This window comes from Propithecus coquereli, unplaced genomic scaffold (genome assembly GCF_000956105.1).
Source record: "Propithecus coquereli isolate 6110/MARCELLA unplaced genomic scaffold, Pcoq_1.0 Scaffold427, whole genome shotgun sequence".
NCBI lineage: Eukaryota > Metazoa > Chordata > Mammalia > Primates > Indriidae > Propithecus > Propithecus coquereli.
The window spans coordinates 973,949-1,001,500 of record NW_012150030.1 but is presented as its reverse complement, the minus strand read 5'-3'; the positions used below and the strand labels follow the sequence as shown (position 1 = coordinate 1,001,500).

The 27,552-nt window shown below is 41.1% G+C and overlaps 1 protein-coding gene across 1 annotated transcript in view; it reads right to left on the bottom strand.

Moving 5' to 3' along the window:
- Window positions 1-27,552, bottom strand: part of IL12RB2 (interleukin 12 receptor, beta 2) — a 67,030-nt gene that overhangs the window by 16,854 nt on the left and 22,624 nt on the right. Inside the window, exons 6-9 of the mRNA XM_012653759.1 lie at window positions 27,223-27,275; window positions 25,790-25,869; window positions 15,825-16,044; window positions 3,232-3,432 (exon numbers count right to left, since the gene is read on the bottom strand). Of these exons, the coding sequence (XP_012509213.1) occupies window positions 3,232-3,432; window positions 15,825-16,044; window positions 25,790-25,869; window positions 27,223-27,275 (554 nt within the window). The remainder of the gene's footprint in view (window positions 1-3,231; window positions 3,433-15,824; window positions 16,045-25,789; window positions 25,870-27,222; window positions 27,276-27,552) is intronic.

The window sequence follows — 27,552 nt, the reverse complement described above, 5'->3', positions numbered from 1 at the left end:
CCTCTCATGAATACTGCTCATGGTATGTCTTTAAATTCCAACCTAAAATTTAAAGGAAAAAGAGAGATAACCCCTACTAGTTAACTAGAGATAACCCCTACTAGTTAGCATCAGGTGGCCAAAGTTAAGACTTTCTCCAATACTGTTTAATGCCCTGCCGATGGCTAGCTAGGGTCCCCTACACTGACAATTATTGAGGGCTTAACATTTTCTTTCTTCAGGAAGAAGAATTTTACATCATAGAATAATTTACTAAATTGTGTGTGTTTTATATGAAAACCCATTGCCCCTTAAATATTCCAGCAAGTAGGCAGCGCATAAAACTCCGTTGTGCAACCAGTACTGTCAGAGGAGACCATGACGAGATCAAAACACATGCCATGGGTGAATTCCAATTTGAGTTCATGAACCAAGTGAAACAGAGAAAAGGACACAGCTTGGTCTTGTCATCCAAAGATTCCTCACGGGTGGCATCAAGACCCAGAAGCCCAAAGGGCAACATGGGATGTGGAATCATACTTCACTTGGGAGGGGCTCGTGAGTAGCTTTTGGCTCCCACTGCCTGGCTGTTCTGTCCTGAAGCATGGGAGGGGCCAACCAACCACTGTGCCACTGGAGGCGTGGGAGTTCCAGATGAGCACATTAGGCAAATAGTTCCAGTGCATTCTGCCATGCAAAATGTGAGTTCAGGGTAGAGCCTTGGGAACTGCTACATCAGAAGCTGTGGGTTTCTTCTCGTAAACGGAGGGGGGAAGACAAGGTGGCCCCATAACTGAGCTGGCATTTCCCTTTCCACCCAGAGTAAAGCCTTCCTAGGGAACCCGTTCCCTGGTTCTGACCTGAAGACTCCTGTTTTACTGGCTAATTCTTATATGAAGGCTCCCTAATGATGTCAGCTCCCCACCTCAAAACCTTCCGTGGATGAAGCCTACACTCCCAAGACTTTCATTTCCTTTTTAGAGTCTGGCCCCAATTTCCAGGCTCATTTCCCACCACTCCTGTAGATACACGCAAACCTGGCACCCTTGGGCACAGTCCCTGTCCCCACGTTTATCAACCATCTCTTAGGTGGTTTTTCTGCAGAAAGCTAATTTCACCTCTCAAGTGTGGGAGAAGGCAAACATCAAGCGATCAGTAATAAGGAGTAATCCTAGAGGCAGTGAGATGGTAGCATGCAGAAGAGGAACCCTTGTTAGTCTAGGCATCAGGGAAAGTTTTCTAGACACCATGATGTTACATATTTGTAAAAGGAGTGGCTGTATGGTCAAAAGTGTTTTCACCCAGACAGGACAGGACTGGTCTTGAGTCTAGGCTCCACCAACCTATAAGCCAGGAGCTGGGCTGTATTCCGGCCCACTCCAAAACACTCATCTCTGCGCCAGCCAGACGCTGGGAAAAGGCTGGTGAGGATCCAATGACAATGAGTGATCTTACTGACTGGAGAGGGCCATTTTGAATTTATGATAAGTGTGAATTACTTAATTTTTAAGTGTGTATATCCAGACTGTACTATCAACATAAACTAATAGCTAACCAAGTGTTTCCAAGTAGAACAATTTTAATTAATAAAGTTATCATTAGTATATTGATTTTATTCAAATGAATATTTCTGAAGTGCCTAAAAACATTTTATTTTACCGACTATGGAAAACATTCTTTCTTGCCATCTATTTTAAGGGATTTGTATAGAATTATAGAATTTCTAGAAGGAAGGAACTGTAGAGACCAAATAGTTCAAACTCTCCCACAGGGGTAAATCCTGATACAGCTTACAATGTTTACAATTTCATAGCTGCCTGAAGTTTGGTAAATACTTTTTTTTAGTCCACTCTTTCTTCTGATTTGATGGGCATTAGCCCTGAAGGAAAATTGGTTCCATTACAAAAACTCTAGGGATAGGGAAAATGCTGCTTTGAGAGGTAATCAATTGTCCTGTTAGAGACCACCCAAGGTAGGAAAGTTCTTTCTCAAAATTGAGCTGCCATCTGCCTTCTTATAATTTCCACGCAGGACCTTTGTTTTGCTCTCCAGAGCAACAAAGGAACCATACTCTTTTGCATGTACACATCAAAACCAGCAACAGCCATCAAGCCATCCCCCCATCTAGAATTCTCCTCCCTAGGCTAAATGGTTTCCGGATTAAAAGTTCCAGACTCTCAATGACTTGCTCGCCTTCCTCTGAATGCTTGTTGGGTTATCTAAGCAGTATTCTCTTTAAGGGTAGTGATTACAACTTAACCTACTAGGAGTCTGAACAGCCAGACTATAAAACAAGCACACAGTTAAGGACGGACTCACATATTATCATCCAATGTGTTCTGTTATTTCATTTTGTGTAAATCTTGTCAACTTAAGCAGGGTGTGTATATCCTCCTAGACAGTTGTAATGATTGTTACGGTGCATGGAAATATTATAAGATTTAGAGCTTGAAGATCTATTAAAATCTTAGCTCTATCACATTTAATAATGATAGCTAAATTATTGAGCACTTAAAATGTGTAAGGCATTATTCAAAATGTTTTCCATATAGTAATTCAGTTATTCCTTACAATAACCCAATGAGGTAGGTAATATTATCCCCATTTTTCAAATGAGGAAACGGAGGCACAGAGAATTTAAATAATTTTCCCTAGATCACACCAAGACTCAAACCCAGGTAGTCTGGTTGCAGAACCAGAACTTTTAACCACTTCACTGAACTCATGCTTAAAAATGACATTAACTTCCTATTCTAGTAGCTGTAGCTAAAAAAAGAACCAAAAAACAAAAAATAGTCATTAAGTCCTATCCAATCATTTTAACATATTTTCAGATGTGTTCTCTCACTTGATTCTAACCACTGACAGATTAGGAGCCTGAGGACTTATAGACACCAATTATCATATAGATAATTTTGGATTTATTATTACCCAGATAATCAGCAGCGGAATTGGGAATGAAGGACATTCTGGTTTCCTCCTCTGTACAAAGGGTGTAAGGCCTCTAACAGCACATGACTGTTTTGTGAATTAAACGAATTCCCAAAGATAAAGTGCCTATCACACTGACCAGTTGGTCTGTGGCTGCAGCGGTGTATTCTGAGGTGCTGTCTGGATGGACTCTAGGTCATCGCTGCCCCTTTATCAGGCAGCCACCTGTAATTGAAGGCAGATTCTGGACTCCTGCCTGCAGTTTCCCCAAATACACATGAACTTAGTAACCCCCCAGAAGGAAGGCGAACAATTAGGTACCTGAAATCAGAGCAGACACATTGTAGGGGGGACTCCGCAGCCAGTTTAGAGGGGGCTGTGTGTCCCCTCCTGCACGGAGCTCCCTCCATTCCAGCACGTACTCCTCAACAGCAGAGGGAGCTTTCCTGGGAGGCTGCCAGGTCACCACAATGTTGTCCACGCCCCCTGAGTCTGCAGAGACCTGGAGAGGAGCCAGCAAATCTTTATGGGGGAAAAGAGGAGGGATACAGATATTAAAAAGCAGCTCATCAAAGCAGTTTTAGGAAGAATTGATTTCTTTTTATGGACTTCAGGATCACAGATTTAAGTTCATCCTACTTCTCAGTCCATGGAGAACTAGCACCACGGCTTGTGCAAAGATCCTGTGTAGTGTTATTTGTAGGATTATTTTTCCCTCATCTTCCATTCCTTTTTCCATTCCTGTGTCCCCAAAGTTGCCTACTCTAAGGAATATAATATACGTCTTTCTAATCCAGCTTCCATGTATTTATTTGGACATACATCTATCCTTGAAAATTAGTGTTGCTTTGTGCTTGTGTGTTGAATATTCATGAAAAGTATTGGGAAATAAATCTAATGCTTTTTCTAACTTTTTTTCACTTAACATTATGTTTCTGGGATATATCCATCCAGCTGCTAACTGTAAATCCAGCTCATTTCTTCAGACTGCTTGCCGCCTAAATCCTTTCCTTGCTCAGTCTTAAGTGACAGGCAGGAGGTTCCTTTGGACTGTTAGCAAACACAAACAAGGATGCAATGAATATTCTCTTGCATGTCCTCCTGCATGCCAGTGCAAGAGCGTTTCTGGATATCTATGCATAGAATTGCTTGATCACAGAGTAAATTTCCACACTATTTGACTGAGTACTGCCAGATTGATCTCTAAAACAGCCAGTTGATATTACAACAAGAAAAGCATGAGGGTTGTCATTTCTCCACCAACACTTGGTATTTTCTGACTTTCTAATTTTTGTCAATCTGGTATGTGTAAAGTAGTATTTAATTGTGGTTTTATTTTTGTTTTTCTGATTTCTTGTGAAGCTGAATGTCTCTTCTTACATTACTAGCTATTTGCCTTTCCCCGTCTATGAACTGCCTATTCATATACTTTGCTCGTTTTTTTCTGTCGAGTTTCCTGTCTTCTCTCTGATTTGCAGAAATAACTTTTATATTCTAGATATTAGTCACTTATCAGTTTTCAACACTGTCCTACTCCAGTCTGTCAACTCTCTGATAATTTTATGATGCTTGTTGCACATGTACAGCTACTTTAATGTTGGTCAATTTATCCATAGTTTGTGCATTTTAAGTCTTGTTTACGAAATCTTTCCTTCCTGGGGTCATGAAGACACCAGCTACCTTTTCTCCTATTGGCTTTTAGTTTTACCTTTCACGTCTAGGTTTTTAATCCAAATCCAGCTAAAGGTTTTTTTTTGTTTTTTTTTTTTTTTAAGGGAATAAACTTTACTATTTTTTCCACACAGTGAGTCAGTGTTTCCAAATCTCATCACGTTTGGCATCCCATCCCTATCAGACAGCAAGTTTCCTATATTCACAGTCTGTATCTGGGTCAGCCTTTTCTCCAGAAAACACTGTTCACGTTACTAGGCTTTGTAATGCCTGACCATTTGTCAGTAGAGTTCCCTCCTTTTTTCTCTTCTTTTTTCAAAATGGTCTTAGATGTTCACGAAATTTTATTCTTCCACATAGCATTTAGAACCAGTTTGTCAGAGCCCCTCAAATTCCAGTTGATATTTTTATTGGAATTGAATTTATAATAGTCTAATTTAGGGAGAATTAACACTGTTACAATGTTAAATTGTTCCCATTCATAAATATGCCTGAAATTATTCAGATCTTCTTTTATACATTTTACTGGAGTTTTAAAAATTCCTCCTATAGTTTCCATGTGTTTTTGGTTAGGTTAATTCCTAGACACTTCACATTTTTAGTTTGCTATTTAAATGGCATCTTATTTTCCACTACTTTTTCTACTATTACTCTGTATATGTATTATTCTCCTTTCTGGCAAACCTACTAAACTCTCTGATTAGTTCTAGTAATTTGTCTGTTGGCCTTGCTGAATGTTCCATGTAAAGAATCAATCTTATTAACAACACACTTAAAATATCTCCTTACAATCTTTGAATTAAATTTATTTCTTTTTTTTGGTTCTATTTTATTGCTAATTTTAAAGAGAATGTGCCTATATCTCTGTATTAAGATGAGGTATGCTGCATATTTTTGGTAGAAAGTCTTTGAAAACCTAAAAATTTTACTTTTATTCATAGTTTTCAGAGAGTTTTTATTTTCATGAAATACTGTTTATTTACTACTTTTTTTTAACTAAATATTTTCCCTACATCTGGTAACAGTATATCCTTTTTTTTCTTTCAGTTTTAATGTGATGGATTACATTGGTACATTTTTTTTTTTTTCTGATATTGACCCGTCATTGTATTTTGGGATCAACCCTACTTGATCATTCTGTAGTTTTCTTTTTTGGCTGAGTCTTTTTAAAAAATAGATTTTATTTTTTAGAAACAGTTTCAAGTTGATGGTATATTCTGTATAGAATGTATATGGAGATACAAAATACATCCTGCCCCCACATATGCACAGCTTTCCCTACATTGACACATCATTATCACCTGAAGTCCACAGTTTACATTAGGGTTCACTCTTGGTGTTCTGTGGGTTTTGATAAATGTATATTGACAGGTATCTATCATTATAGTATCATACAGCATTTTTTCAGTGCCCTAAAAATCCTCTGTGCTGCATATAGTCATCCCCCGCTTCCCCCAACCCTTGGCAATCACTGTATCTTTTACATTCTCTATAGTTTTGCCTTTTGCAGGATGTCATATAGTTGGGTTTTTTGTTTGTTTGTTTGTTTTTGTTTGTTTGATTGATTTTTTTGAGGCAGAGTCTTCACTCTCTTGCCTGGGCTAGAGTGCCGTGGCGTCAGCCTAGCTCACAGCAACCTCAAACTCCTGGGCTCAAGCGATCCTCCTGCCTCAGCCTCCCGAGGAGCTGGGACTACAGGCATGCGCCACCATGCCCGGCTAGTTTTTTCTATATATTTTTAGTTATCCGATTAATTTCTTTCTATTTTTAGTAGAGACGGGGTCTCGCTCTTGCTCAGGCTGGTTTTGAACTCCTGAGCTCAAACAATCTGCCCGTCTCGGCCTCCCAGAGTGCTAGGATTACAGGCGTGAGCCACCGCGCCCAGCCCCCAGCTTCCTTTTGATTAGTGTCAACGTGGTATATCTTTCTCTATCCTTTACCTTTAATCTATATATGTCTATATATTTAAAGACAACATATATTTGAGTCTTGTTTTCTGATCCACTCTGACAATCTGTCTTTTAATTGGCGTATTTAGGCCATTGATATACTAGATATAGTTGGATGAATGCCTACCATATTTGTTACTGTTTTCTATTTGATGCCTTTGTCTTTTGGTCCTTCATTTTCCATTCTTTTTCTGCCTTTTGTGGTTTCAATTAATCAGTTTATATGACTTTATTTTCTCCCCTATTTTTTAGCACATCAGTTATATTTCTTTTTAAAATTTTTTTTAGTGCTTCCCCTGTTGTTTGCAATATAAAAAGAGGTCTGTCTGGAAAGTATCCAGCCATTGTTAATATAACAAGAATAGTTTGCACAACATCGATGTAACCTGGCAGCCAAGGAGAGTGGACTGGGATGTGCATTCATGAACAATGATGACTTCACTGTACTGGTCAGTGGGGCGCTAGATGCCGTGGAGTGAGCATGTGTACTGTATGCCTGTCGCATTCAAAATGACCGAGCGAGTACAGCAATGAATCTGCATCAAATTTTGCGTTAAGCTTGAACATTCCTCTGCGGAAACTATTCAGGTGATTCAGAAGGCTTTCGGGAATAATGCAATGAGTGCAGCACAAATAAAAGTGTGGCACAAATGCTTCAAAGATGGATGACAATCTGTTGAATGTGATCCACGTTCTGGAAGGCGTGCAGCAAGCAGAACACCTGACAATGTTGAATGTGTATGGGTTAGGTTAAGAGATGCTGGGAGAACTGTGTGAGGTCCCAAGGGGACTGAGGCATCATTGTCCTATGTACAATATTTCTTGTATCTTTTATCTTCTTCAGTAAATGTCCCTATTTTTTCATATTATGTGGCTGGATACTTTCTGGACAGACCTCATACATTTACAATGAATTCAAATCCACTTTCAAATAACAGTATACTGCTTCATAAGTAGTGAAAGCACCTTGTAATAACAAATAATCCAAATTCCTCCCTCTCATCCCTTGTTGGGATTCATTACTATCATTCATTTCACTTACATATAGCATGTATAAGCATATATATTATACAAGCATATATAATTAAATACATTGTTGCTATTATTTTAAACAAAGTGTTATCTGTTAGACCAATTAGGAATAAGAATAAAGTTTGTTATTTTACCTTCACTCATTTCTTCTCTGATGTTTTTCCTTTATATAGATCTGAGTTTCTGATCTATATAATTTTCCTTCTCTCTGAGTAACATTATTTAACATTTCTTGCAAGACAGATCTACTGGCAACAAATTCCTTCAATTTTTGTCTGGGAAAGTCTTTATTTCTCTTTCACTTTTGAAGGTAATTTCACAGGGTATAGAATTATAGGTTGGTGGGCTTTTTTTCTCAGTACATTAAATATTTTTACTCTACTCTCTTCTTGCTTGCATAGTTTCCAAGGAAAAGCTAAGTGTAATTCTTATCTTTCTCCTCTATAGGTAAGTTTTCTTTTTCCTTGGGCTTCAGATTTTTTCTTTATCTTTGATTTTCTGCAGTTTGGATGATATACTTAGGTGTAGTATATCATTTTTGGGGGGGAGGTTGGCATTTACCCTGCTTGGTGTTCTTTAAGCTTCCTGGATCTGTGGTTTGGTATTGGACATTGATTTGAGAAATTCCCAGTTATTATTGTTTCAAATATTTCTTTTGTTCCTTTCTCTTTGTTTTCCCTTCTCATATTTCCATTGTGTGTACGTAACACCTTTTGCAGTTGTTCCGTACTTTTTGTAATTGTTATGCTTTCTTTTTCTCAGTCTTTGCTCTCTTTGAATTTCAGTTTTAGAAGTTTCTATTGACATATCCTCAAGTTCAGAAACCCCTTCCCTGGCTATGTCCAGTCTACTAAGAGCCTATCAAAGACATTCTTCATTTCTGGTACAGAGTTTTTGATCTCTAGCATTTTTTTTTAAATTCTTTCTTAGAATTTCCACCCCTCTGATTATACTGCCCATCTGTTCTTGCATGTTTTCTACTTTATCCATTAGAACCCTTAGCATATTAATTGTAGTTGTTTTAAATTCCCAGCCTGTTAATTCCAACATCACTGCCATATGTGAGTTTGGTTCTGATGTTTGCTCTGTCTCAACAAACTGTGTTTTTGTCTTTTACTACTCCTTGTAATTTTTTTGTTGAAAGGTGTATATGATGTACTGAGCAAAAGAAACTGCAGTAAATGGGCCTTGAGTAATGTGGTGGGAAAGGGTGGGGAGAGGGAGGCATTCGATGAATAGCTCTATGGTTATATCTCAGTGTTTTTGTGAGCCTGCACCCCTAGACTATAAACTTCACAGGTGCTTCTCAGTTTCTCCCCTGCCTCCCCAGGTGGGACAGGATGGCTACGGTGGATTGGAGGTAGGTGTCTCCTTACCCCACGTGGAAGGCTAGAGCAGGGTGGAGTTGGGTAGTTCCCTCCCACCAGGTTGACTGGGCTCTGATAGAACTCAACAGTTTAGGCCCTGGCGAAATCGTTTCTCTTGAGAGCAAGCCTTGTGAAGAAGAACAGAATGCTCTGATGTATCTAAAATTGGTTCCTTTCCCCCTCCTCCTGCCAGAAGTACCACGGGATTTTCCCCAGATACTCACTGTGAGAACCTGGTCGAGCTCCGTGAGGAAAACTCACGAAAGTGTAAGGCTCCCCAGCCGTGGTGGAGTTTTTAACTTTCAGGTCTGTCCACCCTGAGCCTCCAGCAATTTGAGAGTTGCAGTTCAGGTTTTCCTGTGCACATCACCAGTTCCCACAGAGGCTTCTGCCCCGGGGTTTCTGTTCTGGCCAGTTTGTGATTCTCTATTTTCCTGCCTGTCTCTTTCATTTTGGGGGCAGTGACTTGCCCTGTGACCTCACTTCTCTGATAGGTCAAAGAACTGTTTATTTTTCAGTTTTTTCAGCTTTTTTTTTTTTTTTTTTTTGAGACAGAGTCTCACTGTGTTGCCCGGGCTAGAGTGCCGTGGCGTCAGCCTAGCTCACAGCAATTTCAAACTCCTGGGCTCAAGCGATCCTCCTGCCTCAGCCTCCCGAGTAGCTGGGACTACAGGTATGCACCACCATGCCCGGATAATTTTTTCTATATATATATTTTTAGTCGTCCAGATCATTTCTTTCTATTTTTTTAGTAGAGACGGGGGTCTCGCTCTTGCTCAGGCTGGTCTCAAACTCCTGACCTTGAGTGATCTATCCGCCTCGGCCTCCCAGAGTGCTAGGATTACAGGCGTGAGCCACCACGCCCGGCCTCAGCTTTTTACTTGTCATTAGAACACAGCGATAACTTCCAAGTGCCTTACATGCCAGACAGGAAACAGAAAGTATCTGCACTCATTTTTCATACATGTGTTGGATCATGTCTCTAATAATTCATTTAGGTTACATGTCAATCTTCATACACGATTTAACCAAAAACTCTTCTTGTACTGTCTTTATCTGGTTTTAATATCAAAACTACATTAACCTCATAAAATAGGCTGGACAGCTTTCCTGACGATTTTCTATTTTCTGTAACAACTTGAGTAACAGAGTTATCTATTGTAAAACAATTTGGGGCTGAGGCTTTGGAGGATATGTTGAGTATGAGTAAGTTTTTGACTCTTATTTCAACTTCTTTAATGGTTATTATTTTAGTTAAGTTTTAAAAATATTTCTTCTTATGCCAATTTTAGCATTTTACATTTTTTTAAATCATAGGTTTATCTATTTCATCTAGGTTTTAAAGTTTACTGGAGAAAAATATTCTTTCCCTCTTGTTTTGCTTGGTGTTTTATTCACATAGTCTCTCTATCTCTCTTTTATCCCCAGTTTGTCTGATCAGAAGTTTGCCTATTTTATTAGGCTTTTCAACAAATAAGCTTTAGGTTTTATCAATCATTTTTATTGCATTTTTAAATTTCATTGCTATTGCTTTTTAAAAATTGATTTCTATCCTTACCTTTATTATTTCCTTACATCTTGTTTCTCTGAATTTACTCTATTACCTCATTTCTCTCTCATTTGAAATTGGTAAGTTAGCTGAATAAATATTTCCAGATTCAAAGTTCCTTACTGTCTTCAATTTAAAGATACTGTTTTGCTATATTTTTATATGCTTTGTTGTTGACATATCTAGTGTCCTTCTGGCTCTTGTTCCTTAGTAGGTGATTTGCTTTTTCTCCCTAAATAGTTATACTTTTTTCTTTGGCTTTAAGGTCTTTACATTTCATTATAAAAAAAAAAAAATTACTATGCTCAGTTTGGCACTCTGAAGCTTTTCCACTGAAGATCTTATGTCTTTCATTCTATTTTTTTAGACAAAGGCTTATTCTGTCGCCAGGCTAGAGCGCAGTGGTGTCACCACAGTTCACGGCAACCTCCAGCTCAAGTGATGCTCCTGCTTCAGCTTCCTGAGTAGCCAGGACTACAGGCATGCACCACTATGCCCAGCTAATTTTTCTATTTTTTGTAGACATGGAGTCTCACTCTTGCTCAGGTTGGTTTTGAGTTCCTCAGCTCAAGGGATCCTCCATACTCCCAAAGTGCTAGGGTTACAGGCATGAGCTACCATGTCTGGCTCTGCAATATTCTTGATCACTCGTCTTCAAATATTTTTGCCCTCCCACTTACATTTTTTCTCTACTGGGACTCCTTTTAATTGGTTGACATAACTTCTACTTCTGTTTTCTCAGTGTTCTAATTTTTCTCATCTTGCAACTTCTTTACCCATTTTTGATGCATTCTGGAAGAATTTCTCCCCCAGTCTTCCTCTCACTATAATAATTCAATCTTCAGATCAGTTCTCTCTGCTATTCAACCCATTGACTGAGTTCTTTATTTCAACAATTAAATTTTTCTTGAAGTCTTCTAAATATATTGGCATTTGTAAGCTGGAAAAGACAGATGTAATCAACCACCCTCAGACAAAAGTGGGATGACTATTCTGGCAAAATGTTCAAGCCACATTAAGCTCTGATTTGGAATGATGTTTGAAAGAAAGTAATGCAACTAGGACCATTTGAGCAGCAACTAAAAACTGAACTCACTAGACATATTTAAGAAATGGAAACGATTCAATGTGTTTGTTTTCTAAACAGGCCAAGTATATTAGAAACTTCGAAATTTTACCTTTTTACTAAACTCTATTGTTTTACATGCTGTGAAATACTTAAATCATTTTCTGTAATGGCCCTTTGAGTTCATTCCAATGAAACATTCCATTTTTAAGGGTGAATAAATCATCTGTTTAATTTCACGTTAAAAAAAACCAACTAAACTTTCGTTTTGACTCTGGGTCTTCTTCACAACCACATGTTTCTATAATAGTATTCTCTCTTATCTTAGTAAGAATACTTATTATACTTATTCTAAACTTTTGTTCTATCTGTTGCTTTAATTCTGTTTCCCATGATGCACGTTGGTTGCCTTTCATTCCCAGGACTTCTGCTCCTCAGATTTCTCCTAATTCTTTCTTTTGGGATCATATTTTATTTTCTCTGATTGACCAGTAGCCTTGGCCTTTACGTTCCTATGGGGAGAGGAGTGGAAGCTTAGCTGTAGCTCATGGTCCTCCTTGTAAGTTTGAGGGGAGAGGAGAAGCTTTTCAGGGTGGAAAGCCCCAGGCCAGAGACCCTGTAGTGATGCAACCTGGGCTCTCCCTGTCCCCAGGTGCCCCCTCAGGCATATGTGGGCCTCTGGAACCCACCAGTGCGTCTATGGCAGGCGCTACTTTTCAGGTGAGAGTAGAGCTGTTATTCTTATTTGTAACTGCCAAGGCCATGGAGTAGGTGGCAGGAGAAAATGCTGGAGGCTCAGGTAGCTCACAGGCACTCCAGCTCCCCTCCCTAGTTAAATTCCAGGGCTTCCTTGACGTTGCTCTGCCCTGCTCTCTGGACCTTCCTGTCCCATTGTAGAGATGCCTAGGAATGATCACACCAGGGCAACATGAGCGAGAAAGAAGGGCACAGTTCCTCCCCCCTTCATCACTATTCACCATTTGTGGGGGCTCAACCATCCATGTCCTGTCTCTCCTGCAGCATCTTCAGGGACAAGTTCAGTGGTGAGAGCCTATAGACTACGTACTGGCCATGTTGTCAGGAACTTGCATTCCCAGCAGCGTTTCCTTTGTGTTCATTTGCCTTGGTATTTGACGTACTGGTTACGATATGGGATTTTTTTTTTTAAATGAATTTATTCATTCAGTAAATATTTATTGAGCACTACGGTTTGCAAGACCCTTTGCCAGGTGTTGGGATAAAATAGCCAAAGAGCCTTTCTAACCATTGCTTTCTCTGGCATTAGCTAAGCAAATCAACCTGCCATTGCCCCAGGTTCTCCAACCTCTGAGTCACCACACTTGCCAGGAACCAGCCTGGCGTTTCCTCCCCCATGATGTTTGCCAGGGCATGTTCTTACCTTCAAAAGTCTGCTAACAACTCACCTTCTCCCTGTCACCTTTCAAAATTAATCCTTTGGCCTCAATCATTCAACTTCTCATCTCCATTTTCACTGAGAGCTTCTGTATGGAGTTATGACGTTCATCAGGCATTGAGAAAAAGTGCCTACCTAAGAGACAGGTGGCCTGGATTTCTGTCTACCGCGGCCACTAATCGGACGCATATTCTTGGCTAAGTTACTTCACTTCTTGGAGCCTCAGCCTCTGCCATTGTGTGAATCTCTGTTTATAACTGTACTGGGTTCTGACTTTTTCTGTAGTTTCAAGAGTTCTTGAGCAAAAGGTCTAGGTCTTTGAAATATTCAGTACATTATGCTTGTTGCCTGGTGGGTTTAGCGCACATTCAATTTAATCATAAACCAATGACATCATTCTTACGCCTTTTTTTAGATGGCTTATGGTATTTTGCTATTTCAAACAATTTTTCAGCAAACACCTTCATATTTACATTTTTAAGTACTTATCCTATTATATGCTGAGGATACTTTTTTAAGGGTAAAATTTCTTGATCAAAAAGTATATTCACATTTAAAATTTGTTGCATATTGCCAAATTGCTCTCCAGAAAGCTGTACCAATTTATACACCCACTAGCAGTGTACAAGCCACATCCTTACCAACTCAGGATATGCTAATTCTACTTACTCTTTTTTGGTATGATTTGGTTTTTCATGTTTTCTAAAAATTTGCATCCTACTGATTGATAGGCTATGCATATTTTTCTATTTTTATCCCTCCTTTTATGCATCTTTTTTGAGTTGCCTGTTCATATACTTGAAAAAGTTATATGGATAGAGACATAAATATATATATCTATAATATCAACCCTATTTCTGCTAAAATATATATTTTTCTTAAATTGCTATTTGAATTTTTTTTTTTTTTTTTTTGAGACAGAGTCTGGCTTTGTTGCCCGGGCTAGAGTGAGTGCCGTGGTGTCAGCCTAGCTCACAGCAACCTCAAACTCCTGGGCTCAAGCAATCCTTCTGCCTCAGCCTCCCGAGTAACTGGTACTACAGGCATGCGCCACCATGCCCGGCTAATTTTTTTTATATATATATTTTTTTAGTTGTTCAGATCATTTCTTTCTATTTTTTAGTAGAGACGGGGTCTCACTCTTGCTCAGGCTGGTCTCGAACTCCTGACCTTGGCCGATCCACCCACCTCGGCCTCCCAGAGTGCTAGGATTACAGGTGTGAGCCACCACGCCCGGCCTGCTATTTGAATTTTAAAGCTTTATGTATGATGTATTTAAAAAGTTTATTTTACTATGCCTAAAGTTGAAGTGTTTTTTTCCTATAGCTAATCTAATTTTTCTTCAAGGTTCCTGCCTTAGGAGCCTTCCCCACGTGGTGACCACTTGCCTATCAAACACCTTGTTCTCATCTCCTTTAGCAAGGGCGTATTGCTGCCTGAAATATATTTCTGAGCCTCATTTGCAGCTGGGTGTGACCAGGGGATCAGTGGGCCAATGAGTACAAGTGCTGTTGTGCTACCGGGGGCAAAGCTCCTCAAGAGAGAGGGCTGAGATTTTCTTCCTTCCTTCTTTTCGCTGCCTAGAAGGAAACAGCTAGAGCTCCAGCAGCCATCTGGGGCCATTTCCATCTTGAACATGAGAGCCAGGCTTGGTGATGTCAAGCTAATGATGTCATGAAGCTGTTGCACCAGGCCTATGCAGTCTACCCCTGACCTTCTTTCATGTGAGAGAATAAATAAGCTGCTGTAGTTAGGCCTTTGGTTAGAGCAAACCTAACTCCTAAGAGCAATTCCTAGCTCCTAAGGGCAATTTCTAACTCAAACACCAATCCAAGGTTATATCAATGTTTATCTGTATTTTCTTCTAAGTGTTTTATCTATTAATTATCTCTATGTTAATGACTGAAAAGATATATAACCAAGATTTAACAGTGTACATAAATAGCAATGTTTTGATAGAGACTTTTTCAAAATGATGATTGCTAGACCCATATGTAGATAAAATTGTTACCCTGAATTTTAAGGAAGGGTCTAATTATACAGTTTTATTCTATTAGGCATTTTTAAAATGTTAGGCCAATGATATTGACATGGAATTCTTTAATAATACAGATCTTGAGAAATAGCATTGATGTCCATTTTCTTCACTAATCATGAACTTTTATTTTGAAAAGTTAATTTTCAGAGGATATGACTATAAAATATGAGACTTTACATCTAGATGGGAGTTTTCTGATGAAGGTAATTGGATACATATCTAAATTTATATAATAAATCGTTGTAGTATAGCCATGGTTTAATTACAGAGTTTCAGTTTAATATTACTGGTTTTAAAAATTTATTTATTTAGAGATGAGGTCTCGCTATGTTGCCTAGGCTGGCCTCGAACTCCTGGGCTCAAGTGATCATCCTTCCTCGCTCGGCCTCCTGAGTGGCTGGGACTATGGACAAACCACTGTACCTGCTTTGGTTTTAAAGTATGTTTTGACTGTAGGTGTAAAAATGTTTTTTGTAGAAATTAACAACACATATTATTCTTGCTTCTGTAAAAATTAGCCAGATATTAGTGTGCAATTTAATGTAACTAATATTTCCTTACCTGTTATGTATTCAATTTCACAATGAACTGCAAAGCAGGCAACATAATTCCTGTTTTATAGGGGAGGAAATTGAAACTCAGAGGCGTTAATTCACTTGTCTAAGGCCACTTATAGGTTGATTGGAAAAGGCAGACTCTGAAAGCCATTGATTGCAAAGTCTAAACTCCTGGCTACTCATTTTAGTCCCTGGGCTGGGCCAGTAGGAGATAAGAGTTGGGTAAGACACAGGTTCCCACAGGCAACGTTAAACAAAAGTTGGTACTTACCTGCCTCACACAGGTTTGTTATGTTAATACGAGTGGGTGGGGAACTGCCTTTTGAATTTGCTGCAGACACAGCCACAGCCCAGTTCCCAGTTCTAGGAGCGACCCAGGTCCAGGAAGTGTGCCCTGTGATGTTCCGGAATGGGGCTTTCCCCACTGTCACCTCCTGCAAGGTCACCCGATAGTGGAGGATTTTTCCTCTTGCCTCTGAGACACTCAGATTCTGCAACAAAACACATTCAATTGCTCTTTACTCTTAGACAAGATCACTGGTTGCTCTGTGCCTGGCCCTCACGGCCCCCTACTACAGGCAGCTACATCTGAGTGACCATTTTATTCACATCTTCTTTCCCCCACAACACACTTTTACACAACACCCACTCTACGGCCCCCCCTGCCATTTAGGGGGAAAAAAATATCAGCTAACATTTTTAAAAGATATTTCTTAAAAACACAATGATTTTTCTTTTTTGTTGCAAAATGAAACTTACTAATAACAGTAGACAACTTGATCACATCCTATGGAACAAGCATAGAATCTGAACTCAGAAGATGTGAATCTCAGTTCCAGCTCTACCGATTCCACAGACCCAGATCAAGGCACTCAGGCCCTCTGAGTGTCCATTTCTAAATTTGTGAAACACGCACATACACACATGTAACTTTTTTGATAGAAAGTGCAATGCTGCTCACGACATTAAACAGAGGATTTTCAAGAGTTAAACTAGTAAAATGTTCACTTAGTGAACTGAATTAGCCATCTGTGCTAGGAAACTAAGACACTGTTCATAAATGTGTGACTAACAACTTTTGGAACTGCAAAAATTCCAATTGAGATCATTTGGGAGCAATCCCAGAAAGTAAGCAGAGAACTAATTATTTGTATTGTAACCCTGTTTGGACCAGGGCCATGGGAAACAGAAACAGAAAATGGAGAGTTGTCAAGTGTAGCATTGGCAGTGCCCATCCATGCCTAGCGCGGGGAGAAGACGGCATGGCTCACCAGATGTAAGCGTTACAGTTTTCTTGGCAGGGCTACCCCTTCCATGGGCAGGGGGCCTCCAGCTGCCTTTGCTGAAAGACACACCTTAGCAAATGCCCCTTGCCCTGGTTCCCTGCTCACCAAGTAATCTTCTAATATGATAATTTGGTTTCCTACGAAGTGTATCTGTCAGGAAAGGCTGGGGCTAACATGAACATCTGGTTTATTTATAATTTGTATTTTTCACTTTAAGTGAATAAATTGGCTTTCTGATTACAATTTGGCTTCTGAAACAATTAGCATACTGGGAGAGAATGTTCCAATCTGCTGACTCAAGCCTTCTGGTTGGCCCAACAGCTGCATTTCATGCTGTTAATTAATCCACCAGCATCCAGCTTTTTGTATTTCAGTTTCTTGAAGCTTGATTAACGCAGGTCCATTCTGGGGACCCTTCTGGATCCACGAGGTCCAAGAGTGGATCTTCAACCACGGTCAGTGCAGCAGGTGAATGTCATGTTGCTGGGGGCCCTTGTGGGTGAACATTCAGCCTTCCCCTAAAGTTAGCATTTCTGATGTCTGTCATAGCTGATCTCATAGGCCTGTTTTATGAATTAGAACAAGCACGTGCTTTTTAAAGTGTGATGTCCTAAATTATTATTAATAAACATGCACTTTGTCAAGAAGAAAAACAGGATAAATTAAAGCAAAAGCTGGCTAGGGAAGATCATGCACTCAGCCATCTGTCACTCCGTCCTTCCCTGTCTCCTTTGTAGGTGCAGAAGTAGGACTGTTACCCCTACTCCCACCCATGTTCCCCCACCCTAAGGCAGTCCTTAAGAGTTAACTGAGCTCACAAAGCTCCCCATTCTTGCCAGGGACCCAAGAGGCTTCAGTTCCAGTCTAACAACTAAGGAAACAGAGCCCTAATTGGAAAAAAAACCCCAAAACATCTTGTGGACCAGCCTTTATTACTTCCCTCTTACTGTCCTTCACAGACATCCCAGAAATCTCATCAATCGAACAGTAAAGCGCTGAAAGGAGGGGAGAAATGTCGCCTTGGATCCTGTGAAGCTGCATGGTGACTGCTGTGAAAATCTAGCTGATCACAGCAATCTAGTACACGGAGGTGTGGAGCTGAAGGGTTGCGAAGATTCTCAGAGGGGAGTGAAGGACCTGGACTCCGACCCTCGCACCATCCCCTCCAGATCTCAGATTTTAGAGTCGAAAGTGTCAGCGAAAAGGGGGGAGTGGGACGGAATTAGTTGGACAAGTAAATATGGTATCCTGTGGGTTATGCTAACCTGAAATGTCAAGCTCAAGTTTTGGGATAAAGGTTATCCTTTCTTAGGTAATTAGTCTCCCACTCAAACAGGAAAATGAGCCTATCTGGAACAAAAATTTCAATGAGCCAATAGGAAAACAGGTATTAGGTATTTAGCCAGCTGGGCACTTAGTCTCCTGAAGCAACTGAAACCAGTATAGTTTGCTCTGAAATGAAAAAGCAACATAAAGTTTGCAAATAGTGTGTGATCCATCACTCCTGGATTACGCCTGGCCCTGATGAAACGGAGCATCGTTATGGAACCACTGAACTGGAAGGGACTCCACATATTAACAATTAATTCAACGTTTTATTTTCTGAACGGGGGCCGAGGGACGTGAAGTGACTTGCTCAAGGCCACTCAAGGGGTAGATGAAGAAGGTAGGAGTAGAACCCAGAGCTCTGGACTTCTAGACCAGTGCCCCCTCTGTCATGACGTGCCACTCCTTACGTTGGCGAGCCTGAGACAATGAGCCGTAGGTGTGGGCCGCCCTGCTTCGCAGCTGGAATCCCCCATCACCTTTCTAGCTAAAAGTTGCAAAGCAACTTCTCTAATTGCAAGGTCATTCTGAACATGCAGATCAACGGCGGGCATGCGTGCAGCAGTCTGCGGAGGGCGGGGACGCAGAATTCTTCTATTCAGAGCTAGTGGGCTCTGAGTCACAAGCCCTCAACCCAGAAGGACTGCAGACCTGAGAGCCCGCGGACTCTCCGCGGAGAAGCTTATTTATTCTCTCTGCTGCTTGCTGGGGTGAGAGATACAGCAGAAACTGCCATTTACTGGGCCATACCAGGAGCCAGGAGCTTTACAGCTACTGTCACATTGAGCCTTTGCAACTCCCCTGTTGCGGTGAGGATGCTGAAGCTGGGAGAAGTCAGGGAACGTCTCAAGCAGGCCTCACGGAAAAGGAACGAGAGATTTTAGAGCGCCCTCTGGTGGATGTGAGGGAGGAACGTGCTATCCGCAAAGAGTTGTCTGGCAGCCCCGGAGCGTGGCCAAGACCTGGAACCTCTTCCCTGGCAGTGCAGAGAATGGGACTCAGGCCAATGTTCCTACTGTCACTGTCACCCTCTCCTATTGGTGAGAGTATGCTAAAAAGGAAAAGCTGCCCTATTTCCTCTCTCCTTCAGCTTTCTCTCTGCTCTGTCTTGTGGGAAATGATTTAAACAGTATGGAAAGCCTATGTGTCTCAGGTTTGCCTGAGAAGTGAAGAGTGAGGAGCTCCCCCCATAAACCTACTGTATGAGTTCTGCTGCCTGCAAAAGCTTTCAGCGTCAAAAATAACTTGGTGAATGTAATTCGTGATAGGACAAAACCTGACACATTTCAGAATGCAACGTATTCTGTTTTTATTTTTTAATTAAAGATCTATTGGAGAAAGGGTGTCTCTGTGAACTGATAAATCATTTCTTCTTGAGACTTAAAAAATGCTACTGTACTTGTCATGAAATAATGCATTACTTCTGAGCTTCCCCTGATGCAAATAATAATAAAAAACCTGTTAAAGCATAGCTTTTCTTTCTTTTGATTTTGACTTCAGAATACTGCCGACTTTGGTTCTTCTTATTAGGGCAGATCCTTTGCTGTCTTGCTCCAGCACATAGCAGCTGTGTGAGTGTGGGCAAGTTATTTTACCTCTCTGAGCCTTGATTTCCCTGCCCATAAAACGAGGGTGATTCCATGTACAGTGTAGGCTTATTGGAGCAGTCAAGGAGTTAAGGGAGGTAAACTGTCTTAAAGTATGCTGGGCAAAGGGCAGATGTTAAGTCTCTCGGCGAGTTCCCTGCTCTCAGTTACTCTAAGTAATATAAAAATCAGCAGGACTGGCACTGTTGCTATCACATTCGCAGCACCCTCTACCAGCATATGGAGAGTCAGGCCATCTTGACTCTTGCCTTTCACTATAGCTCTGTATGTAAGGCTTACCAACGCCACGCAGTGGATTACAAAGTACACGGAATCTGAGTTTGACCTTGGGCACCTTAATTTCAGAACTCATGACTGCCTTCAGCAACCCCAGTCCAAAGAGAAGTAACTCAAAAGACAATCCTCACAGGGAAATTTAAAAATCATTCTATTGATTTTATCTATGTAAGAATCTACCTTCCCATTAGCCCATAATCTTTGCACCCTCGGTCTCATATGCCAATGTTTGCCTCTGAACGACAACTTATCAATTACTTTTCAGAACGATCTCATTAATCTTCACAGCAACCTCATGTGGTATATGCCATTATTATCTGCACTTTACTCATGAGGAAAGTAAGGCACAGAGAGGTTAAGCACCTTGCTCAAGAACACACAGCCAATAAGTAGTGCAGCTGGAACTTGAACCCAGGTAGCAAAGCTCTATCTAAAAGTTGAACTCTTAGCTGCTGCACCATGCTCGTACTTAGGAGATACTCCCCAAGTGTTCTGCTACACTGAACTGATTTAATTGACAGTCAGACCTCATGGTAGTTACTCTGGCATAACGATTTCTATCTTGTTTTGCAGCTAGAAAAACAAGGAAAACTTTTGTGAGAGCAAAACTTGAACTCCTGTCTCATCTCTGATTTCTATCTTCTGTTAATTCTCTGCTACCTCCTCTCCTATTTTTTGCACTGGCCACATTCTGCTATTTAACCCAAATTCCCTACATTTCAGCTGGCATAACGTGTGTGACTAGTAAGCAAGGGAAAGCAGCCTTCTCTTTCCAAAAATATCATCAGAAATGCTATGCCAGCCTGTGCCGGGACAAGGATCGAGAGGGGAAGGAGATAGAGTTGAACATTGCAACAAAACAATCAAAATTGTACCAACTGCATCTTTTGTATTTAAATACTGATTCTGAGATTGTATACCTCCTACAATTTTATAAGGGCCCCAACACTTCCTGGCAGCCAACTCTCCCTAGAGATTTACAATAGACCTTTGTCCTAATCAATATAAATCAGGTTCCAAATAATACTTTCCACTCTTACCAAGCCCTTTTCGGATGAGGAAGTCAAAGAATTCATCCCTTCAGTGCAATGTGATATACATTGGAATGTTCTTCATACGACAGAGAAATACAAGGAGAAAGACACAAAGTAAGTGTATTGGATAAGCTGTCCCCGTCGCAACAGTCTCTCTGAGGCTGTGCTGTCAATGGGTGTACGGGGCTTGCTGTCTTCTCTTCCTTTGGTTTGAGAGTAGCTGTTCGTTAAAATGAATCACCTCATATAACAAATGAATAAAAAGCACCAAATCTTTTCCCCACTTTTGGAACCAAGAGTTTTCTGAACTTTCTCTGTATTGCTTTCAAAACACTGGAGCTGTGCTGTCTGATATGGGAGAGAGTCCCGAGCTGCAGGAAGCCACGGAGCCCTTGAAATGAGTGGGCTGGTCCGCACGGTCTGGAGGGTGAACTCTTTCCCACTGTACTGTACTTAGCAGACACACCAGTTTTTGAAGGCTTAAAGCAAAAAAAGGATGTAAAAGAGCTCAATAATTTTAAATATTGATTCCATGTGGAAATGATAATATTCTGGATATACTGAGTTAAAATATATTATTAAAATTAATTCCACCTGTTTCTTTTTATGCTTTAAAATATGGCTCACATTTGTGGCTTGCTTTATATTGCTATGGGACAGTGCTTCACTAAAGTGATGCTTTCCACACCGAATCCATGGTCCCCAGAGGGTCTCCTGCCAAAAGTTCTCCCCGCCTTGTCCTGGCTAACCCGCTCTTCCGAAGTCAGCTCTACCTCTCCGACAGCTCACCACTGCCCTGCTCTGCTGAGCGAGTCCGACCATCATCCCTCTGCCGAACCTTGAACTCCTCCTCTACACCTGGAGTGTCCTCTTCATCTGGCTCCTATTCCTGTCCTCACACTGGACTGTGAGCTCCAGGACACGCAGACTGGATTTGTCTTGTTCACTTCCACACCCTGGCCATGCGGCACAGTGTCTAATACTAAAGAGGAACTTCATTTGTTTGTTTGGATGGATGAATGAGTGAATGAGTGAGTGAACTGAGCTTCATTTGCATGCAGGCATTTCTCTTCCAGACTCAGGGCCTCAAACAAATTTCAGAAAGTTTGTGATTTGGTACGGTCAAGACAGTCCGAGGACTCGAAAGAAATTAAGGGAGAACACTAGAAAGGCTAATGTGGCTTTGACCTGGTTGCCGTATCTTTTTCATACATTATCCGTATATAGTTTCAAGCTGATTTTCTTCTTAAAAGATACGTGCTGTATTAACTGGAAGAGAAGGGTACTGGAATCAAGGACTGAAACGCTCACTCAAAGCAAACAATGCGAAACTTTGCACAGAAGATAAGACAGGCAATTTGAGGGATTGCTAAAAGCCCCCCGTAAAGGGGTCTAACACAACGCTGGGGCTGTTTGTGACCGAGCAACATTTTCTACTTGTTATTGCGTTTGTTGTTTTAACAATACTCAGGCGTTTTTGTTTCATTTTATAGATTAGGTTGTACTTTTTGGCTTCAACATTGAAAGTATTTTTCCTTTTAAAAATAGCTATGATTTAAAAAAAAAGTACAGGATATTTTTGAGGAAATGGAGCTTTCAGGAGAAACAAAGGCCTGGGAAAATGAGTAGCTGTGTGGAAACCACGGCAACAAAGCAAAGGTCGCCTTCACTTTCAACACGCTTACACACTCACATGTGCTCACATTCACACACACTCACACCTTCCACACATACATACACCCTCATGCTCATCCACATACTCACACCCTTACACACACACACACTCTCACAATCACACCCCCACTTCACACACATACTCATATATACACCCACACTCACACCCCTAATACACATGCAGAACTCACCTGCATTCACACATGTACCCACACGTAGCCTTCACACTCACACACGCACAACACACACCCACATACAGGACACTCACACGTACTGACACGCACGCCCGTGCACAGCCACGCTCACACACGTAGGGGGCACCCAGTCAGCACCGAGTCATTCTCCTCTAACGTGAACATCCTGCAAAAGTGAAAGGTCATTTCGCATTTCCCCAGATGCAGGAGAAACGTGCTGTCACTTTGTTCACAGGCTGATGGGGTTTTACTCGGGGCTTCCTTTGGTGTCAAGACCTGAAACTCCCCTCCTTGTAGTGGGGGGTGAGGTGTCTTGCATTTGGGTTTCCCAGAGTGGCTCAAAGGTGAAAGCCCCTCCACGGGCAAGTCTTTGCTCCCGTTCCCCAGTGAGGCATGGCTTGGGCCCCTCACAAGGCACCTGATCTGGCTGCAGGGTTTTCTTTCTAGCCTGACACTGACATGGGTCCCTGGTGCCCCGGCACCGCCTTCAGTTCCCGAGCCTGCCTGAGAGAGGCACGAGGAACCCCCATCAGAGGCTGGGACAGGAGAGGGGCCCTATCACCTGAAATCCCTTGGCTGGAAATCACCTCTTGAAACCTCAGTTTCCGTGTTTGTAAAACGAGGGAGGTGAGGGGGGAGGACTGCATGCTAGTTAAATTCCTTTGGCTCTAGAGGTCTGGGATTTTGTGGTTCTGGGTCCAAAGCAGGACTGCTCATCTCAGTAACTTTGGTCAGTATTTTTAGTCCCTACCCCCTGGTGAGTCGTCTGTTTGGGGCCACTGAAGAAGCCCAGGATTTGACAGAAAAGGACTTAATGTTATAACGGCCCTGTAAAACTTAGGACTGCATCCAACTTTCCCTGGAGAGCCCCTTAGGGCTAGAGAATTCCTGAAGGTTTGAGGTAGTGTGATGACCACCATCTGCATCAAGTTGTAGAATCTTCTAGTATTTATCTTTTTGGTTTCTTATATAAGCCAGTTCCAGTCCAAAGCCAGTTTCTTGGGCCCACAGTTCTGGATACACAAAAGGAAAGATTTTCTAATGATAAGAGATGTTCAACCATGGCATGGGCAGACTACAAAGTGCGCTTCTCTTTGTTCTACAAGGTACTCACAGAGACATCTGTCTGTCCTGGCAGGAGGAGGAGCCATGTCCACAAGGAGAGGCAAGGTGGACTGGAAGAGCACTGAGGTCCCCCCAAATCCCAAGACCTCATCTTAGAATCTAAGCTTTGTGAAGACAGGAATACAATCAAAATGGGCAGTAGAGAAGAATGTGCATGTGTACATTTGCTCTGGCTAACAAATATCTTTTTTGACTTCATTCTGACACTGATTTCAGGGGACCATGATGACGCTCAGTATAAACTCTCTTTGTTACAATGAGAAGCACACAGGCACGGCACTGGGCATGTTGCTTTCACCGTTCAGATAAAAATTCATGATGTAGTACCATTTAATTTTACCTTGGAGGTCCTTGTGATCTTTTTACGTTTGTGTCCTGATTTACTGACCCCTGCAATGGAGTGTATTTACTTTCATTATACCAAGAGAGACCCTCGAGTGGAAAGGAATGAAGTAGGTTAATACAGCATAACCTTCCAGATCATTGTTGAGGACATTTTTGGAGAAATCTTTCTGTGGGAGGAGGAATTTTGGTTTTAACCAAAATTTGGTTTTTACGTGTGAAAATGAAATATTTGAGCTCGATCCTTCCGTAATGTTCACAAATTATGGCTGCTCTGCATGTCCTGCTTTGAGAATCGTCTTGCTATTAAAAGTGGTTTTATTTTAAAATAAATTTGGAGCTGCAGTGTTAGTTTCAAAATGAGCTTGATCATGATTCACCAAGCTATTTATAGTCATCTCCTCTTATACCAGACATTTTGTAGGGGCAGGGAAAAGAGAGTGAAAGAGCCCATTTCTATAAACTTGTGAGCACACCCATCGGTAGCTCAACTCAAATGGTACAGAATTTTCTTTCAGCAAAGATGTGTCATGATGTAGCAGGAAGAGTTCTGGATGAGGTTCCAGTCCCAGGTCTGCACTTGGTAGCTGGGTGACTTTGGGTGACTTTGGGCAAGAACTTTCTCTCTCTGAGGCTCGGTCTTTTCATTTGTTAGGTGGGGATACTAGTAGCTGCCTCACCGGGGCTTTGTGAGCAGTAAATGAAGGCAATGCCCACCTGCAGGACTTTGTGAGACTTCCACATTCTATAATAATGTTAGGACTCACTGTTTTCGGGAAGGTCGTTCAATTTACTATTGTTTTACTATCATTTCTGAGGAAGGGCTGCTTTCTGTTTCTATTTGTGTCATTTTTCTACCGCTATTAGTATTCCTAAGGTAGGACAGCTTTCTTTCCACCCTCTCTCTTTTCAATGACTTAAACATGTATATTCTTAAACATCCATGTCCATAGCTTTCTCATCTTTGACCTCCCAGAGAGTGAGTGCGTAAGGGGGCATGGTTACTGCTGGGCACATTTATGCAGGAGAGAGAGGGGCTGGATAGAGAGGGGACCAGAGTTGGGAGAGACAGTGTAGTGGGTCAGAGTGTGGAAGTGCAGGGGATGGGAAGGGACCCTGAACCGACAGGAATTGGGATGAAGAAAGGATGAAATGGTGTAAAGGAAGGAACTCTGCTGGAGCTCTCACCCTCACCTGCCAAAGGTAAGCGACACTGCATCCTGTGTCAGGAATATGTCAGAGAAAATGAGCTCCAATAAAGTCACTGAAGCCTCATCTCCAAGCCACTAAGCAAACAGGTCTTTTTCTGCCTTAAGACTAATTATTCAAATATTTAATTCCCTTGAGTTTTAAGTTGACACTTAAAACTTACCTTCCAGAAAAGAGAAATCTGTTGTCTGTTGTAGTCAATGTGCCGTTTCATGTACCAGACATCTAACATCCCAGTAGGCTCTGTGTTGAAGGGGGGAAAAATCATATTTTCATGCATATGTACACAATGCAAAGTCTTTAAGTCAATTGGTCATTCAGTAAATAAGAGTAAGTTTAGAGGATGATTTCAATTTTTTTATATACCAGTACTTTTCTCTTTGTTTAATAATGAACATGTATATCTTTGGCCAAAAAGTCATAAAGAATAGGGCTAACTTTAAAATCAATTTTGAAAAAATGATGAGGATTTGGGAGGCTGAGGTAGGAGGATCACTTGAGGCTAGGAGTTCAAGACCAACCTGAGCAACATAATGAGACCCCCATCTCTATAAAAAATAGAAAAATCAGCCAGGCATGCATCTGTAGTCCCAGCTACTTGGGAAGCTGAGGCAGGATCTCTTGAACCTAGGAGTTTGAGGTTTCAGTGAGCTATGATGATGCCACTGCACTCTAGCCAGGGTGACAGAACAAGACCCTGTCTCAAAAAAACAAAAACAAAATAAAAAAAACCCCAAACCAACCAAGCAAACAAAAATGATGGGGAAACTTATTTTTTAACTTACTCTTAAACCATGTAATAATAAAATAAGTATGTGTGGTTATTTCTTTTTTTAATTGGAATGCAGAAAGAATTCTCAATGGAAAAGTAAAGACATAACTCATAAGGAAAAACATTTTTGGTCATGAAAAAATACACAAATACAAATGTCAAACCTCGTGTTCATCTCCATTCCTAAATTTATCCTGTTGTAGTATAATTATTTGGTTTTTCATCATTAGACAACGATCTACTTGAAAGGGAGGCCTTTCATTTATCTTAATATTCTGCATACCTAGTACAGCACTTAAAATGTAATAGGCTTCTAATAATTGTTAAATGATGAATAAACAAATGAACAAATCAGGTGATATCTATTTAATGCCAAAACACAGGCTGAACTGATAGAAGCAATAACTACCAATTTATAAGCCAATGGTCAAATATGGTCTAATTTGATTTGAGAAAATCAACCAAACATCCTCGAAAAGGGACCGAATAATCAACGCCTGTGAGTATGTGAGAGTGAGTGTGTGTGTGCACGTGTGCGTGAGTGGGTGAGGTAGTGTTACTTCCCCTACCGTCAAGTCACTTAGATCCGTTTTGACTTACAGCCAGGAGTGGAATCAATAGAACAGCTTCTGAAAACAGGTGTCAGTAGCACCAACCTAACTTCCTTAACAGTGAAACTTAGGGTGGATTTGATGTAAGGCTGCACCAAGGTCTCTCCTGAAGCAGAAAGTTCCATTTAACTAGATAGAAGTATCTGGAAAATGAAGTCCCACCACTTGGATAATAGGGGAAGAGTAAAAGGGCAAGGAGGGGAGCACATATACCAGCATGTAGGGTGGGGCCCGTGTGGGTCCATTCCCATCGTCCAGTGACACAGCTTTAGAGAGCAAAGTGCCAGCTCCAGAGCCATCTATGGGCCAAACCCGCTCCGTGGTCTTGAACAAACAAAAACCCTGTCCTGCGGCCAGCTTCTCCATCGGTTGAATGAGGATAAAGATGCCGTACATCACCTGGAGCCATAGTGGGAATTCAGACAGAGGGTGCTGACACAGTAAGTGTTCAGCAAACGTAGCTCTTGCTATTTTCTTCCATTGAAACCTGAAGCGCTGAGAGGTTAAGGAACTTGTTTGAGGTCCCAGAATTCATATTTAGAG